The 15666-nt window shown below is 43.5% G+C and overlaps 1 protein-coding gene across 1 annotated transcript in view; it reads right to left on the bottom strand.

Annotated features, from left to right (window-relative positions):
* Nucleotides 1–558: 558 nt before the first annotated feature.
* chdh (choline dehydrogenase) overlaps nucleotides 559–15666 on the bottom strand; it is a 115110-nt gene continuing 100002 nt past the window's right edge. Inside the window, exon 10 of the mRNA XM_034171685.1 lies at nucleotides 559–2430. Coding sequence (XP_034027576.1) covers nucleotides 2012–2430 — 419 coding nt within the window. The 3' untranslated portion in view covers nucleotides 559–2011. The remainder of the gene's footprint in view (nucleotides 2431–15666) is intronic.

Here is a 15666-nt window from a genome sequence, read left to right as displayed (position 1 = left end):
CATTCTTAAACAAAACAATAATATCACACTCATTTTGCACTCATCATAAGGTTAGGATACTTTGCCCTCCAAAAGTATTGGAACATTTTAATTTGTTTATGCCATTTTAAATACAAGAAATACAAAAAAGATAAAGAATAAATATTTCTAAAATTATCTTTCTTAAATTGAAAGCAAATCTCTAAAACTTGATAATACCTGCAAATAATAATCAGTTTTATTGCCAGTTTTCTTCAGACAAGTCAGGGGATGGAAACATGAACATTTCCAAGTCACTGAATATATCTTGGACTTTATTCACACCAATTATGAAGAAATACAAAAGTTTCTTTCATCAAAAGATCAAATCTAGTCTTTCATCTCAAATGTACTTTCTGTCAAATTGTAGCTGAACTATCAGGTCTTCTTTTTAAGAAAATCCTCCTCTACACCACTTCATCAGAAAGCTGGATTTTATATATTTAATTAATTTATATCAAGTTGTAGAGATTTGCTTTCAGTTTGAGTTAAGGAAAATAACTTTAGATTTATCTAAAGTTGTGTCACTGGTGTGGCACTCAGACAGCAAAAATAAGAGGTTATTTAAAAATGAGTCCTTCAGAGAGCAAAATTAAGAGGTTACATAGGTTTTATACAGAACACAGAAGGGGTAAATTACCTGTATTTCTTTCAGCCTGAGCGCCTTCATGTTATAGCTCATGAATTAGCTGCCTGCTCATTTAAAATCACTGGAGAAACACGCATATATAAGGTAACCCAAATTAAAGGAGAAATGCTGTTTTTAACAACCTGGAGCTCATTTCTGACATAAAATACAGTTGTTTACTCACCGATATAATTTTGTTGTCATTAGGAGTCCATGGTTCAAACAACATATTCAGGTTCAAATTTGGGTCAAAGATTTTTCTTCTTCTAATAAGGTGGATTAGAACTTCTTGTTTTACACAACGTTCCCGCAAGATTCGCCGAGAACTCGTCTGTCAATCCAGGAAGTGTCATTCCAGGAAGTGTTCAACATTTGACATTTCCTGTTTCAGTGTGGACTCAAAATTTGGCACTTCCTGTTTGGGACTCAGTGTACCATGAGCGAGCGTTACGTAGTAACAGTCAAATGCACCATGTCAACGTAATAATGTTCATATAAAGAGCGGGATACTCGCTTACAGAAATCCTGTTAAGTTTTCATTGCCACCGATGATTAATTCTCGATGAAGATGTAAGAATTTCCTGGATAAATGTTCCTACTTCTGAACATGCTATGTTCCAGGTTACAGATACCAAATTTAATAGAATCCACAAATGTCTCTGTGACCTTGGGCACGCCAATTTTCTTGAGATTCCAGGCCAGATGGGCACCTTTAAATACTAATCAAAACTACTTTTTAAAGCAGGAGGTCTGAATTTTTTGATTTGTCCAGAATGCAGCATAACACCAGAACTTTTCCCACCAATAATTGTTCACGTAATCACCTCAGTGACTGAGGTATTTTTGGTTCAAAATAATTTTTCAAAGACACCCTGAGACGTGAAAATATGTAAACTTTGAGCCCTTTAATCCATAGACATTTGCGATCATTCAATAAGATCGTTTTCAAACCGACCACTTTAAGGTGCTGCTTGTTTGAAACAAGTTCACACTTTAGAATCCTTAGAATATCCAGCAAGGCTGCGAAATAAAACAAACTTTTAGCACCAAAATGTCTCCATTTCTTAAAAAAAGAAAGAAATCTGAGACAACTTATATTGGGGGGGGGAGTTAGTCATTATTTAAAAGTAGTGTGTAGCATTTGTTTAAAAATTATGAAAAAAAGTTTAAAAAAAAAACATCACAGAAAATATTTAAGAAGCTCATTCAGAGTGGCTGCAATAAGAAATGTTAAAACAGGTTTGACACAGTTAAAATTAAAAGGAGCGCACGTTCACATTAACAGCTGATGTCACCTGAAAATCCTCTTTTGTTACCATATAGATGAGGATTATAAATGGGCACCACATAGAGCTTCTCGTGGATTCATCTCTGCGTGTCAAGTGTTGGTGGTTCGTACACTGGAACACCCGGGTCCACCAGAGCTGGCCGACCCCTGATGATGTCGGCAGCCTTCTCTGCCACCATGATGGTTGGAGCATTCAAGTTGCCGCTGACGATGCTGGGCATAATGGAGGCGTCAACCACGCGAAGTCGTTCCAGACCCAGAACTCGTGTGTTTGAGTCCACGACAGCTTTAGGGTCTGAAGGTGAACCCATTTTACAGGTGCAAGATGGATGGTAGGCGGTGTCTGTCTTCTGACGCACAAAGGCATCGATTTCAGCATCAGACTGCACATGAGGACCAGGCTGCACCTCTGGACCACGAAATGGATCAAAAGCCTTCTGTGCAAAAATCTCTCTGGAGAGTTTGACACACTGTCTGAACTCCCACACGTCAACGTCTGAGAGGACAGAGAGGAAAAAAAACAAGTGTTGACAGGATTACGTTTAGGGTTATTACTGATACACCCACGATTTGCTCATCACCAGATGATATAAGACATAAGATCACCATGACAACAAAGTGGGTGAAGTCACTCCAAGCCAGCATTGCAGAAGTGCACTGCTCTTATTTTTTCTCCTTGTTATTTTTTATTTTTACCCGAGGCCATCAAATATGGCCATGTGGTATCACGAAGTGAATTTTTTCACGCCTGTCGATTGCATCATTTTCTGGTAAGCAGCCTTTGTGTGAGGACGTGTTGTGCGCTCGGCGGATTTTCATTCCAAGGAAAAAGACGGAACAACTGGAGCAGCGCCGCATCAAATTTTGCCAGAAACTGAGCGACAACCAGGTGGAAACCATTCAGATGATTCAGACAGCTTTCGGTGACTTTTCAGTCGTGTGACTATCTGAGAAATTGTGGAAGAGGTGGGCATGTCACAGCATGTCCTGTGAGACTTCAACACGGAGGCGCTTTTGCTCCGCCATCAACTTCGGCATGAATTTCACTGCCACTCTTTTCATGGCCAAATCTTCTGTCACAGCAGAATGTGCTGAAAAAGTGTTGATGTCCACCTCTTCCGCAATTTCTCGGATAGTCACACGACGGTCCCGCATCACCACAGGGTTCACTTTGGAAATGATCTGGTCATTTCAGCATGTTGATGGCTGACCGGAGCGTGACTCGCTCTCCACCGTTGTGCAGCCATCTTTAAACTGGTTGTACCGCTCCTTAACTCATTGAGTGCCAGCCATTTTCAAAGTTCATAACATCCCAGTGCCAGGATTTTTCAGCATTTGAATGTTTTTTCAAGACCCATAGAAAATTGAGTTCTATGTCCATGTCAACAACAAACATACCAAAAGAAACTTCAGACTTTCCTTTATCATCAGAAAAAAAATGTTTGTTTGTACCTCTTTCCATTCTTTAGTAATTGTCTGCAGAACATGGGTGGGTATCACTAAAAATGCTGACTTTGACAAAAAACTGAGAAAATTGGCTTTTTGTGACAAGCAACATTTCAAGGAGAAAATGTCTGATTATCATTGTTTTTGCTTCAGTGACATCTCAAACATTATGAAAAGTGATCCTATTGTATAATGCACCAAAAAAAAAAAAAAAAAAAAAGTCAGGGGAGGGACTCCGTCTGTCTCTTCTCTCGGCGGTGCGTCTTTTCCCTCTGGCTCCCGCGTATCGGACCTTTTTATTTTTTCAAAAACCTGATGGATTTGAATCACGTGTGCTTGCATGAGCCTGTCAATTGCGTCATTTGCTTGTAAGCAGCCTTTGTGTGAGGTGTGTGTCGTGCGCTCGGCGTTTTTTCATTCCAAGGAAAAAGACGGAACGACTGGAGCAGCGCGACTGCATCACAGTTTGACAGACAGCCAGGTGAAAACCAGTCGGATTAGGAGCAGTACAACCGTAAGACGTCCGCACAACGGTGGCGAGCGAGCCGCGCTCCGGTCCACACTAACACTGCTACCACCCACAGAATGGGTTCCCTTGTGATTACAACTCTAATTTTTTTACACAAGCTAGATCAGCTGATTACCCCGCCCCCCCCCCCCCCATAAAAAAAATGTAATTGGCGCGATAACGTGTCTTTGGCGCTGAGCGTTGCTATCTGAAAAGACGTGTTTAAGCGTCAATGGCACTCAATGAGTTAATTTGTGTGATGCCCATAGGATCGTCACCAAAAGCCATCTGAATCTTCCGAATGGTTTCCACCTGGCTGTCGCCCAGTTTCTGGCAAAATTTGATGTGGCGCTGCTCCAGTCGTTCCGTCTTTTTCCTTGAAATGAAAATCCGCCGAGCGCACAACACACGTCCCACACAAAGGGTCCTTACCAGAAATGACACAATCGACAGACGTGAAAAAGTTCACACATGCACATGAAGGTTCAAGGTTGACTCATGCAAGCGCACGTGATCCAAATCCATCAGGATTTGGCAAAAAATAAAAAGGTCTGATACTTTTCTAACAGACCTCGTATATGCATGTTTCTCATATATTATATAAAAGCTAGTGAGAAAAACAATTCTAAAACTGGAAAATGCTGTTTTTGGAATCATCACAGGCTGGTAGCTAGCTGCAAAATTCTGTTTTGTTTGTGTGCAGTGGTGGGCACAGCTAACCAAAAAGTGAGCTTCGATAACATTATTCAGATAACTGAAAAGTTATCTTTTATGACAATAAACTGCTAAAAATTTATTTTTTATTACAAATAACCAATAACGGATAACTATTAGCACTGATGTGGATGTGGCCACATGAGATTACACTTTCGGCTTCTGATAAACCAGTTTCACTTTAAGAGTTGCAGGGGCTGCTGGGTAAATTCAAAGATCACAAACACAAAGAACACACTAAAAAAAAACAAAAAAAAAAAACAAAAAAACAACCCAAACATTGTGATCATCTTCCAAAAGCAGTAAAACACAGTATTACAAGTCACAGTTTATCTCGGTATTAAATACACCGTCATTTACGAACTAAAAGCTGACGCTTTTTTCACACGCTTTGAACCCTGCGGCTTAAACAACCAAAATACATCCATTAATTCATTGATTGGCAGAGTAAAATACACGTAGTAAATATAAATTCTTACCTGTTAGTTTCAGTGGGATTCATCTGAATAAATAATCCACATAAAGTGTCCTTTTTTTAAAATCCAAAACGGTGTCTAAACGTGATGAAAAGTCCTTCCCTCTGTACACACAGCTTCACCGTTAGAGCTCCTCTCCCCCACCGAGTCTTGGCGATTAAATTACAGCCACAAAGAAATAAACTAAAATAATGTTAAAATTAGTCTGTTTTGTTTTTGTTTCGAGTGGATGAGCCACTGTAACATCCAAAGTGAACCTAAACTACACTACTCCAAATGCTCCCTGCACTGACCGGCCAATCACATTTTACACTTAATGATGATGTCATCAGCAAGCGACAGGCAGCCAGTCTGCTACAAACACACAAAAGACAGACTAAAATGTTTGGTTTTAGGGTTTACAAACGTTTTTTACCCTTAAACTTTGCTCACTTTACCAGCAAAAAAATTTTTTATCAAGCTGAAAGTTATCGTAACTAAATTTATCGGAAGATAGTTGGTCCTATGATGGTTTTAAAACTTATCTGAAAAGCTAATCTTATAGCAAAAACATCAGCTTTGATAATTATCTGTTATCGGATTAGCTGAACTATGTCCAACCACTGTTTCTGCGTAAATACAGTGAGACTAGTAAGTATTTGATCCACTGTCGATTTTGCAAGGTTCCTACCTACAAAGAATGTAGGGGTCTGTAATTTTTATCACAGGTACACTTCAACTGTGAGAGACAGGGAGGGAAAAAAAAAAAAAAAAAAAATCAGAAAACCACGACCCATCTTCAATGGTCTTACTGAGGGAAGGAGGTTGTTTGCTAAAATCTCGCGATACATGACCCCATCCATCCTCCCTTCAATACGGTGCAGTCGTCCTGTCCCCTTTGCAGAAGAGCACCCCCAGAGTATGATGGTTCCACCCCCATGCTTCATGGTTGGGAAGGTGTTCTTGGGGTTGTTCTCATCCTCCAAACACGGCGAGTGCAGATGATACCAAAAAGCTCTATTCTGGTCTCATCTGAACACATGACCTTCTCCCATGCTTCCACTGGATCATTCAGATGGTCACTGCAAACTTCAAACGGGCCTGGACATGTGCTGGCCTGAGCAGGGGGACCTTGCTGCCCTGCAGGTTTTTAAACCATGACGGTGTTGTCTTCTCACCAAGCTGCTTGCCTGTTGTCCTGTAGTCCATCCCAGCCTTGTGCAGGTCTACAATTTCGTCCCTCGTGTCCTTAGACAGCTCTTTGGTCTTGACCATGGTGGACAGGTTGGATTGTGATTGATTGATTGTGTGGACAGGTGTCTTTTATACAAGTAACTAGTTCAAACAGGTGCAATTAATACAGGTAACAAGTGCAGAATAAGAGGGCTTCTTAATGCTGCATTTACACATAACGACGACAAGTCACGAATGCCACGAAGTATAAATTCTTGGCCGCTGATCACGAATGTGATTATTTGGGGAAGAGGCGTCAGGTCTCCTCAGGAACTGCTGCAACCTGTTACCACGCTTTACGATTAATGGCACGTGTTGCTGAAGAATCATCAGGAACCATTACGCACGGTCAAGAATAGTGTTCTGCGTTGTTGCGCGCTATTACGCGTAACAGCGCATCGTTAAGTTCTGTCACGTTGTGAACGAGGTGAATTGTCTCCACACACACCCATATTCATCCAACCAAATTCAGATCCCTCCAGTTTTTCAGAAGAACTTTGACTGCATGCATAGTTGGGCTCTGTGCCATGGAGTGGCGCAGAGAGGAGGAGGAGACGGACAGAGCCAGATGTGTAGCTTCATGCGGGTCTCGTCTCGCGCATTTTCCCAAACATCAGGCACATGCAGCAGGTGGAACACCTGCAGGAGCGTGCTGAAGAGCACTGAAAACAGACTTTTAGCCGACTTGGTGTCAGCAATCAAACTGAATGCGGTGCAGCAGGGTTTAATTGTGCGCGCGCTTCTTTCTCCGCCGGACTGGAGGAGGTGCAGAGATGTTTGGCTGCACGTGAGTCTCCTCTCGCTCCTCTGGCTCAGACTCGTTCTCCCGCTCATCGGTTACAACAGCAGGTGGAACACCTGCAGGAGCATCCTGAGGAGCTTCAGCAGGAACTGTGAACGACATTTGGAGCCGAGTTTAATTGTGCACACATGACAGAAAACTGATTTGTCGTGGCGCGCAGTGAAATGTGACGCCGCGTTACAAGTCGTGTCAGAACTTGACAGTTTCCCTGTCACTTCGTAATAACGCGTGACAGTTTGGGCTCCAACAACCATCACAGGAACCACTACGAACGTTCTCACGTTCTATTAAGGATCAGTACTCATCAAGACGGATCAATATACTCAGTTGCGACCCCCACGACGTGAGACGAAATGAGGGTGGTGTGTGACATTCGTGGAAGTTTTTTTTGACAGCCAAAAACATGCTCCACGAATATCAAGAATATCACGCACCAACACGCACTATTAAGAAACCTATTCAGATGCGTTAAGTCACATTAAGAATGTCAGGAATGTGTCACGAATGACAGAAAAATGACATTCGTAAGGCATCTTGGCTATGTGTAAACGCATCTTAAAGAAAAACTAACAGGTCTGTGAGAGCCAGAATTCTTGCTGGGTGGTAGCTGATCAAATACTTATTTCATGCAATAAAATGCAAAATAATTATTTACAAGATATTTTGTAGATGTTAGCGTGCATGCTAACTTCCGCTCACTCAAAGCTAACTTTCTCGGAGTTACATTTGCCTTATTAATACCTGCAAATGCACAGAGGGTGATCTACAAATATTCCCTGATTTGCACAATTTCCATCCATCCATTTTCTTCCGCTTTATCCGGAGTCGGGTCGCGGGGGCAGCAGCTCAAGCAAAGCCGCCCAGACCTCCCGATCCACACACACCTCCCCCAGCTCCTCCGGGGGAACCCCAAGGCGTTCCCAAGCCAGCCGAGAGATGTAGTCCCTCCAGCGTGTCCTGGGTCTTCCCCGGGGCTTCCTCCCAATGGGACGTGCCCGGAACACCTCTCCAGCAAGGAGTCCAGGGGGCATCCGGAAAAGATGCCCGAGCCACCTCAACTGACTCCTTTCGACGTGGAGGAGCAGCGGCTCGACTCCGAGCTCCTCCCGAGTGACCGAGCTCCTCACCCTATCTCTAAGGGAGAACCCAGCCACCCTGCGGAGGAAACTCATCTCGGCCGCTTGTACTTGCGATCTCGCTCTTTCGGTCATGAGCCAAATCTCATGACCATAGGTGAGGATCGGAATGTAGATCGATCAGTAAATTGAGAGCTTTGCCCCCCTACTCAGCTCTCTCTTCACCACGACGGTCCGATACAGCGACCGCATCACTGCAGATGCTGCACCGATCCATCTATCGATCTCACGCTCCATCCGTCCCTCACTCGTGAACAAGACCCCGAGATACTTAAACTCCTCCACTTGAGGCAAGGACACTCCACCGACCTGAAGAGGGCAAAGCACCTGAACTCCAACACATGGCGACTGAGCTGGGGAGCAATAAGCAATGCGACCCCAGCTCTCCGCCTCTCCCCGTGGGCAACGCCAGAAAAATGAAGCGTCCAGCCCCTCTCCAGGAGTTGGGTACCAGAGCCCAATCTGTGCATGGAGGTGAGCCCGACTATCTCTAGTCGGTATCTCTCAACCTCCCGCACAAGCTCAGGCTCCTTCCCCCCAAGCAAGGTGACATTCCACGTCCCAAAAGCCAGGGGCTGTGAGCATGGACTGGGCCGCCGGGCCATCCGCCCTCGACCGCCACCCAATCCTTTCTGCACCCGACCCCCATGGCCCCCTCGGCAGGTGGTGAACCCACAGGAGGGTGGGCCCACGTCACTCTTTCGGGCTGAGCCCGGCCGGGCCCCATGGGCTAAGGCGTGAGCCCCAACCCCAGGCCTGGCTCCAGGGTGGGGCCCCGGCTCCACCATAATTTGCACAACTTTCGCTCTTGAAACATAAATATTGTTTTTGATTGATTGATAGAGGGGCTTTATTGAACATGTACAAATTGTACATAAGACAATAGGGTCTTAATAAATAATTAAACAATTGCAAATGATAGAGAACACAATGCTCATACGGCCGAGGGTATTTTAGCATTGCATTATATTTTAAATTTTCACTGATGCTTGGTCTGGCTACACGACATGATCTTGAAAAACATGCAGAACGGGAGCCCTCGAGGACCAGAGCTGGTGAGCCCTGATCAATACATTATTATTACCCCTTGAAGCCCTGCCCTCTCCATACATCTGAAGCCTCCTGGTTGCACTAAGAGTGTCAGACATCCAGATTACATGTGGCTGAGCACAGACATGCTACTCCTATATTTGACAAAAGGAAAGTAGAACTGCAGGCTGATGCTGGCTCACAGATCTGGCACCTGCTTCCAACAGACTGTGTGCTGAATTGACGGGCTTCTAATCTCTACAAGGTTGTAATCATTTCTTTTATTTCTGTTTAACACTTCTTTTAGTTTTTAAGTGCATCTATTGTGAATCTTATTTAACCAAATTTCTCCTGTTGTGGATCTTAGGAGTGGTTAGCGTTTCGTTAGCGGTTAGCTTGCGTTAGCTAGGTCGGCTTCCCCCCACAGCCGTTTCTTTTATTACTGTTACTGCTGTGAATTGTAGCTCATTATTTTACTCCTGTGTGAATCTTAGGAATTTTTAGCATTTTCATTTGCGGTTAGCTTGTGCTACCTTGACTATACTCTTGGATTTTCTGGTGCACAAAGTACACTACTTTACACTTTACATAAATCCTGCACGATGCTGGCAGATAGGGTAGCTCTTTTAGAGAGCCGTATCCGAAAGCTAGAACAGCTTCTTATCTCAGTGGAGTTAGACAGATAAAGGAACATAACACAAGATACAGCCACATAGTTATTCACTGCCAATGATGTCAGAATGAAGCACTCTGAGGTCACAAAAATGGACATAGAGAGGACTTGTGACCTTGCCAGAAAAATGTGTTGGCATCTGGTCTCCTCCCCTCCCAGGATAATGATGAGACATTTAGCAGGCTGACATCATTAAATAGGTGGCAGGTGCAATTTTGTAGACAGCAAGACTTTAGTTTTATTGAAAACTGGCCTTCGTTTTGGGGCCGCCGTGACTTGCTGATGCCAGACGGCCTTCGCCCTACTGGGGAAGGAAGCGCCATCTTGTCTGCAAACATAGATAGAGCTCTACAGGGAGGGTAACATTCAGACTTTACAGCAGGCCAGATGTGTGGGTGTGGAGTCCATTAGCTTAGCGGGGAAATTAGTGCAGAAAATCCACTATGGTGATAGTGCAACTTATGTGGCAGGGAGGGCAATTCGTCCAGTTGAGACTGTGGCCTGTTTCCACAGACATGTCCATAAAAATCATAGAGGGATATTTTTTTAATTTAAATTTATTTTAGTTTATATAGCACCAAATCACAAAAAAGTGCCTCAAGGCACTTCACACAAGTCAGGTCTAACCTTACCAACACCCAGAGCAAGCACACAGATGACAGTGGTAAGGAAAAACTTCCTCTGAGGAAGAAACCTCAAGCAGACCAGACTCAAAGGGGTGACCTTCTGCTTGGGCCATGCTACCAACACAAATTACAAAACAATTCACAAAATAGAGGAAATGTTGCCGGTCCACAGGACAGCAGGGTTTCCAAAGCAGACACCACACCCATCTCTGGATGGAGCCGCACCTCAAACAGAGAGAAAAAAGAAAGAGAATCAGCCAGCAGAAAGACAACAAATACAGTATAATTTGTCAGCATTAAGTAACAAGAAAAACAAAAGAAATACTAAGGTCATAGCTGGCTACTAGCCCTAAGCTTCACTTAAAGACGCAGAATTTAGATGAAGTTGAGGCTGCAGCACGCTCCGTTTCCTAATAAAATGAATTAAAAGTGTAAAAAGTATAGTAACACACTATTCCAGTATGCTACCCATAAACTAAGTAAAAATAAGTGCATCTTAAGTCTGAACTTCAAAGTCTCTACAGAATTTGACTGTATTATTGACACAGGGAGATCAATCATTCCACAGAACAGGGGCACGATAAGAGAAAGCTCGGTGACCCGTAGACTTTTTATTCACCCTAGGGACACAAAGTAACCCTGCACCCTGAGAATGCAAAGGGTTTACTTTGGTCAGCTAGGTAGGGAGGTGCCAGTCCGTAGGAAGCCAGTGATATGCCAAGGATATGCTTTGCAAACTTAATACCCATTACTACATTATTGGCGCTGAAATTGAGGATGGCCCCCTGGCTGTTCCAGCAATATCAAATATTTTGTGTCTGCTACCTACAACTCACGTGGAATGTGTCAAACCTAATACCAAGCATCTTATATATGCTACTCTGGAACCATCCCTAAATCCAAACAGTCCAACTGTCAACCCCACTGAGGTCTTTAGTTTGTGTCTCATTAACATGAGTCACTGTCCTCAAAATCATTGTTGATTTAATGATCTAATTACAGATCATCACTTAGATATGATTGTGTTATGTGAAATCTGGCTTAAACCTACAGTTGTCCTCCCTTTAAATGAGACCCGCCCATCGGCGTACACATCCCTCGTGATGCGAAGCAAGGCAGGGGTTTGCTCTTATTTATAAATCTACGTTTAGTGTATTAGCTGTTGGGGGTCACAAATGTAATTTGTTTGAACATCTGTTTCTCTGCCCACGATGCTACGTGTTGCCAGGGTCAGAAGAATGGAAATCAGTCATGTTATTTTGTCACTGTACGGGGTCTGTTAGAAAAGTATCAGACCTTTTTATTTTTTCAAAAACCTGATGGATTTGAATTACGTGTGCTTGCATGAGCCAACCTTGAACCTTCGTGCGCATGCGTGATTTTTTTCACGCCTGTCGGTTGCGTCATTTGCTTGTAAGCAACCTTCGTGTGAGGATGGGTGGAGTCTCTCGTCGTTTTGTCTTTGCAAGGAAACAACTGGAGCAGCGCGACTGCATCAAATTTTGCCAGAAACTGGGCGACAGCCAGGTGGAAACCATTCAGATTATTCAGATGGCTTTCGGTGACGATCTTATGGGCATCACACAGATTAAGGAGCGGTACAACCAGTTTAAAGCGCCTTCGTGTTGAAGCCTCACAGGACATGTTGTAACATGCCCAGCTCTTCCACCATTCGGAAAATTCAGATGGCTTTCAGTGACTTTTCAGTCGTGTGACTACTGGAGAAATTGTGGACGAGGTGGGCATGTCACAACATGTCGTGTGAGACTTCAACATGAAGGCACTTTTGCTGCGCCATCAGCTTCGTGCCGATGAATTTCGCTGCAACTCTTTTCATGGCAAAATCTTCTGTCACAGTGGAATGTGCAGAAAAAGTGCTGATGTCCACCTCTTCTGCAATTTCTCGGATAGTCACACGACGGTCCCACATCACCACAGCGTTCACTTTGGAAATGATCTGGTCATTTCAGCATGTTGATGGCCGACCGGAGCGCGGCGTGCTCTCCACCATTGTGCGGCCATCTTTAAAATGGTTGTACCGCTCCTGAATCTGTGTGATGCCCATAGGATCGTCACCGAAAGCTGTCTGAATAATCTGAATGGTTTCCACCTGGCTGTCACTCAGTTTCTGGCAAAATTTGATGCAACTGCGCTGCTCCAGTCGTTCCGCCATTTCCTTGCAAAGAAAAAACGACGAGAGACTCCACCCATCCTCACACAAAGGCTGCTTACAAGCAAATGACGCAACCGACATGCGTGAAAAAATTCACGCATGCGCACGAAGGTTCAAGATTGGCTCAAGCAAGCACACGTGATTCCCTCTGCAAATCATTTTTGGAAATGTATTAGGATTTCAGCAATGCATTTAGGATTTGACGCACATTAGTGGAAATACCCTGGATTTGGCTCTCCCAGGTGGTATTGCTGTCACAAATATTGACATCATGCCAGTCAGTGGTCTGTGATCACTCACTTATTAGGTTTACAGTTTTGCTGCCGTGTTTATTGGAACAACAACCTTATTTATCATGGCGGCGATGTATCACCTCCTCAACTATGACTGAACTTGAAGCTAGACTGCCTGATATCTTAGCTTCACATTTGGAAAATGCCAATCACTCGACAGTCTTATTGATAGTTTAAACTCAGTGCTCAAAACTACACTCGACATGAGTGCACCACCTTTATTAAAACCATGCCCCCCCAAAACACAGTCACCTTGGTTCAGTGATTACTTGAGTGACCTCAAGCATAAGGCTAGAGGTCTAGAACGGAAATGGCATAGTTCAAATAAGCATGCATTACTGGCTACGAAGCGGACCTACGAGGTCTGTCCATAAAGTAACGGTCCTTTTTATTTTTTCAAAAACTATATGGCTTTCATTCATATGTTTTTACGTCAGACATGCTTGAACCCTCGTGCGCATGCGTGAGTTTTTCCATGCCTGTGTCCCAACTTGTCCTCTAACACTCCTAAACGGAGGTGTTCCTTTGTCTTGCTTCATCAGCGAATCGGTCGTGACGCGCGAAGCCTCCGCGCGGCTTTCCATGACAAAATCTCTTGTTAAAAGTGAAATCTGCCGGAAAATGGCTGATGTCCAGCTCTTGTGCTAACCAGAGAAAGAGCACATGACGGTCTCGTATCCACAGAGCCATCCGTTTAGAAATGATCCAGTGGTTTGTGCCTCGTCGTCGCAGCTCGGAGCGCGGCGCACCGACAGTCCTTAAAGCGGTCCTTAAAGCTGTAGCTAAAGTCCTTATTCTCTGTGAAGCCAGTAAAATTTTCACCGAAAGCCAGATAAATTTTTCGAATGGTTTCCAGATGCCAGTCTCTAACTGACAAAACTCGTAACATTAACAAAAAGCACAACCTGCTTATTTGATCCCATACCAACAAAACTGTAAAAAACTGCTTGAAATTATTAATCTCTCATTAACCTCTGGAACTGTTCCTAAGTGTTTCAAATCTGCAGTGATTAAACCATTATTTAAGAAATCTAATGATGAGCCTAGTGTATTGAAAACCTATAGGCTGATATCAAATCTATCATTTTGCTCTAAAATTCTGGAAAAAAGTGGTTTCACAGCAGCTCATGGACCACCTTACTGAGAATAATCTTTTTGAGCCGCTGCAGTCTGCTTTTAGAAAATATCATTCCACAGAGACGGCTCTCACTAAAGTGGTGAATGATCCTCTGCTTGCAATGGATTCGGACACCACTACGGTTCTGGTGCTGTTAGATCTTAGTGCTGCGTTTGATAGCGTGGATCATCATTTTCTAATCGATAGGCTGGAAAATCATTTTAGGATTACTGGGAGTGCCCTTGCATGGTTGACATCATACCACCAGTCTTTTTCACTGTGTTTTGTACAACCCCAATTCCCATGAAGTTGGGACATTGTGTAAAATGCAAATAAAAACAGAATACAATGATTTGCAAATCTTCTTCAACCGATATTCAATTGAATACACCACAAAGGCAAGATATTTAATGTTCAAACTGTTTTTGTGCAAATATTTGCTCATTTTGAAATGGATGCCTGCAACATGTTTCAATAAAGCTGGGACAGTGGTATGTTTACCACTGTGTTACATCACCTTTCCTTCTAACAACACTCAATAAGCATTTGGGGACTGAGGACACTAATTGTTGAAGCTCTGTAGGTGGAATGTTGAATTTGTGCTTCATAATGTGCCACACATTTTCAATGGGCGACAGGTCTGGACTGCAGGCAGGCCAGTCTAGTACCCACACTCTTTTACTACGAAGCCACGCTGTTGTAACACGTGCAGAATGTGGCTTGGCATTGTCTTGCTGAAATAAGCAGGGACGTCCCTGAAAAAGACGTTGCTTGGATGGCAGCATGTGTTGCTCCAAAACCTGGATATACCTTTCAGCACTGATGGTGCCATCACAGATGTGTAAGATGCCCATGCCATGGGCACTAACACACCCCCATACCATCACAGATGCTGGCTTTTGAACTTTGCACTGGTAACAATCTGGATGGTCTTTTTCCTCTTTTGTCCGGAGGACACAACGTCCATGATTTCCAAGAACAATTTGAAATGTGGACTCATCAGACCACAGCACACTGTCCATTTCAAATGAGCTCGGGCCCAGAGAAGGCGGTAGTGCTTCTGGATGGTGTTGATGTATTACTTTTGCTTTGCATGGTAGAGTTTTAACATGCACTTGTAGATGTAGCGACGAACTGTGTTAACTGACAATGGTTTTCTGAAGTGTTCCTGAGTGATCTTACGCGGTAAGATCCTTTACACAATGATGTCGGTTTTTAATGCAGTGTCACCTGAGGGATTGAAGGTCACGGGCATTCAGTGTTGGTTTTCAGCCTGGTTGCTTATGTGTAGAAACTTCTCCAGATTCTCTGAATCTTCTGATTATATTATGGACTGTAGATGATGGAATCCCTAAATTCCTTGCAATTGAATGTTGAGAAACATTGTTCTTAAACTGTTGGAGTATTTTTTTTTCACGCAGTTGTTCACAAAATGGTTAACCTCACCCCATCTTTGCTTGTGAACGGCTGAGGTTTTTGGGGATGCTCCTTTAATACCCAATCATGACATTCACCTGTTTCCAGTTA

This window comes from Thalassophryne amazonica, chromosome 6 (genome assembly GCF_902500255.1).
Source record: "Thalassophryne amazonica chromosome 6, fThaAma1.1, whole genome shotgun sequence".
Taxonomy (NCBI): domain Eukaryota; kingdom Metazoa; phylum Chordata; class Actinopteri; order Batrachoidiformes; family Batrachoididae; genus Thalassophryne; species Thalassophryne amazonica.
This window is presented reverse-complemented; position numbering and strand designations above follow the sequence as displayed.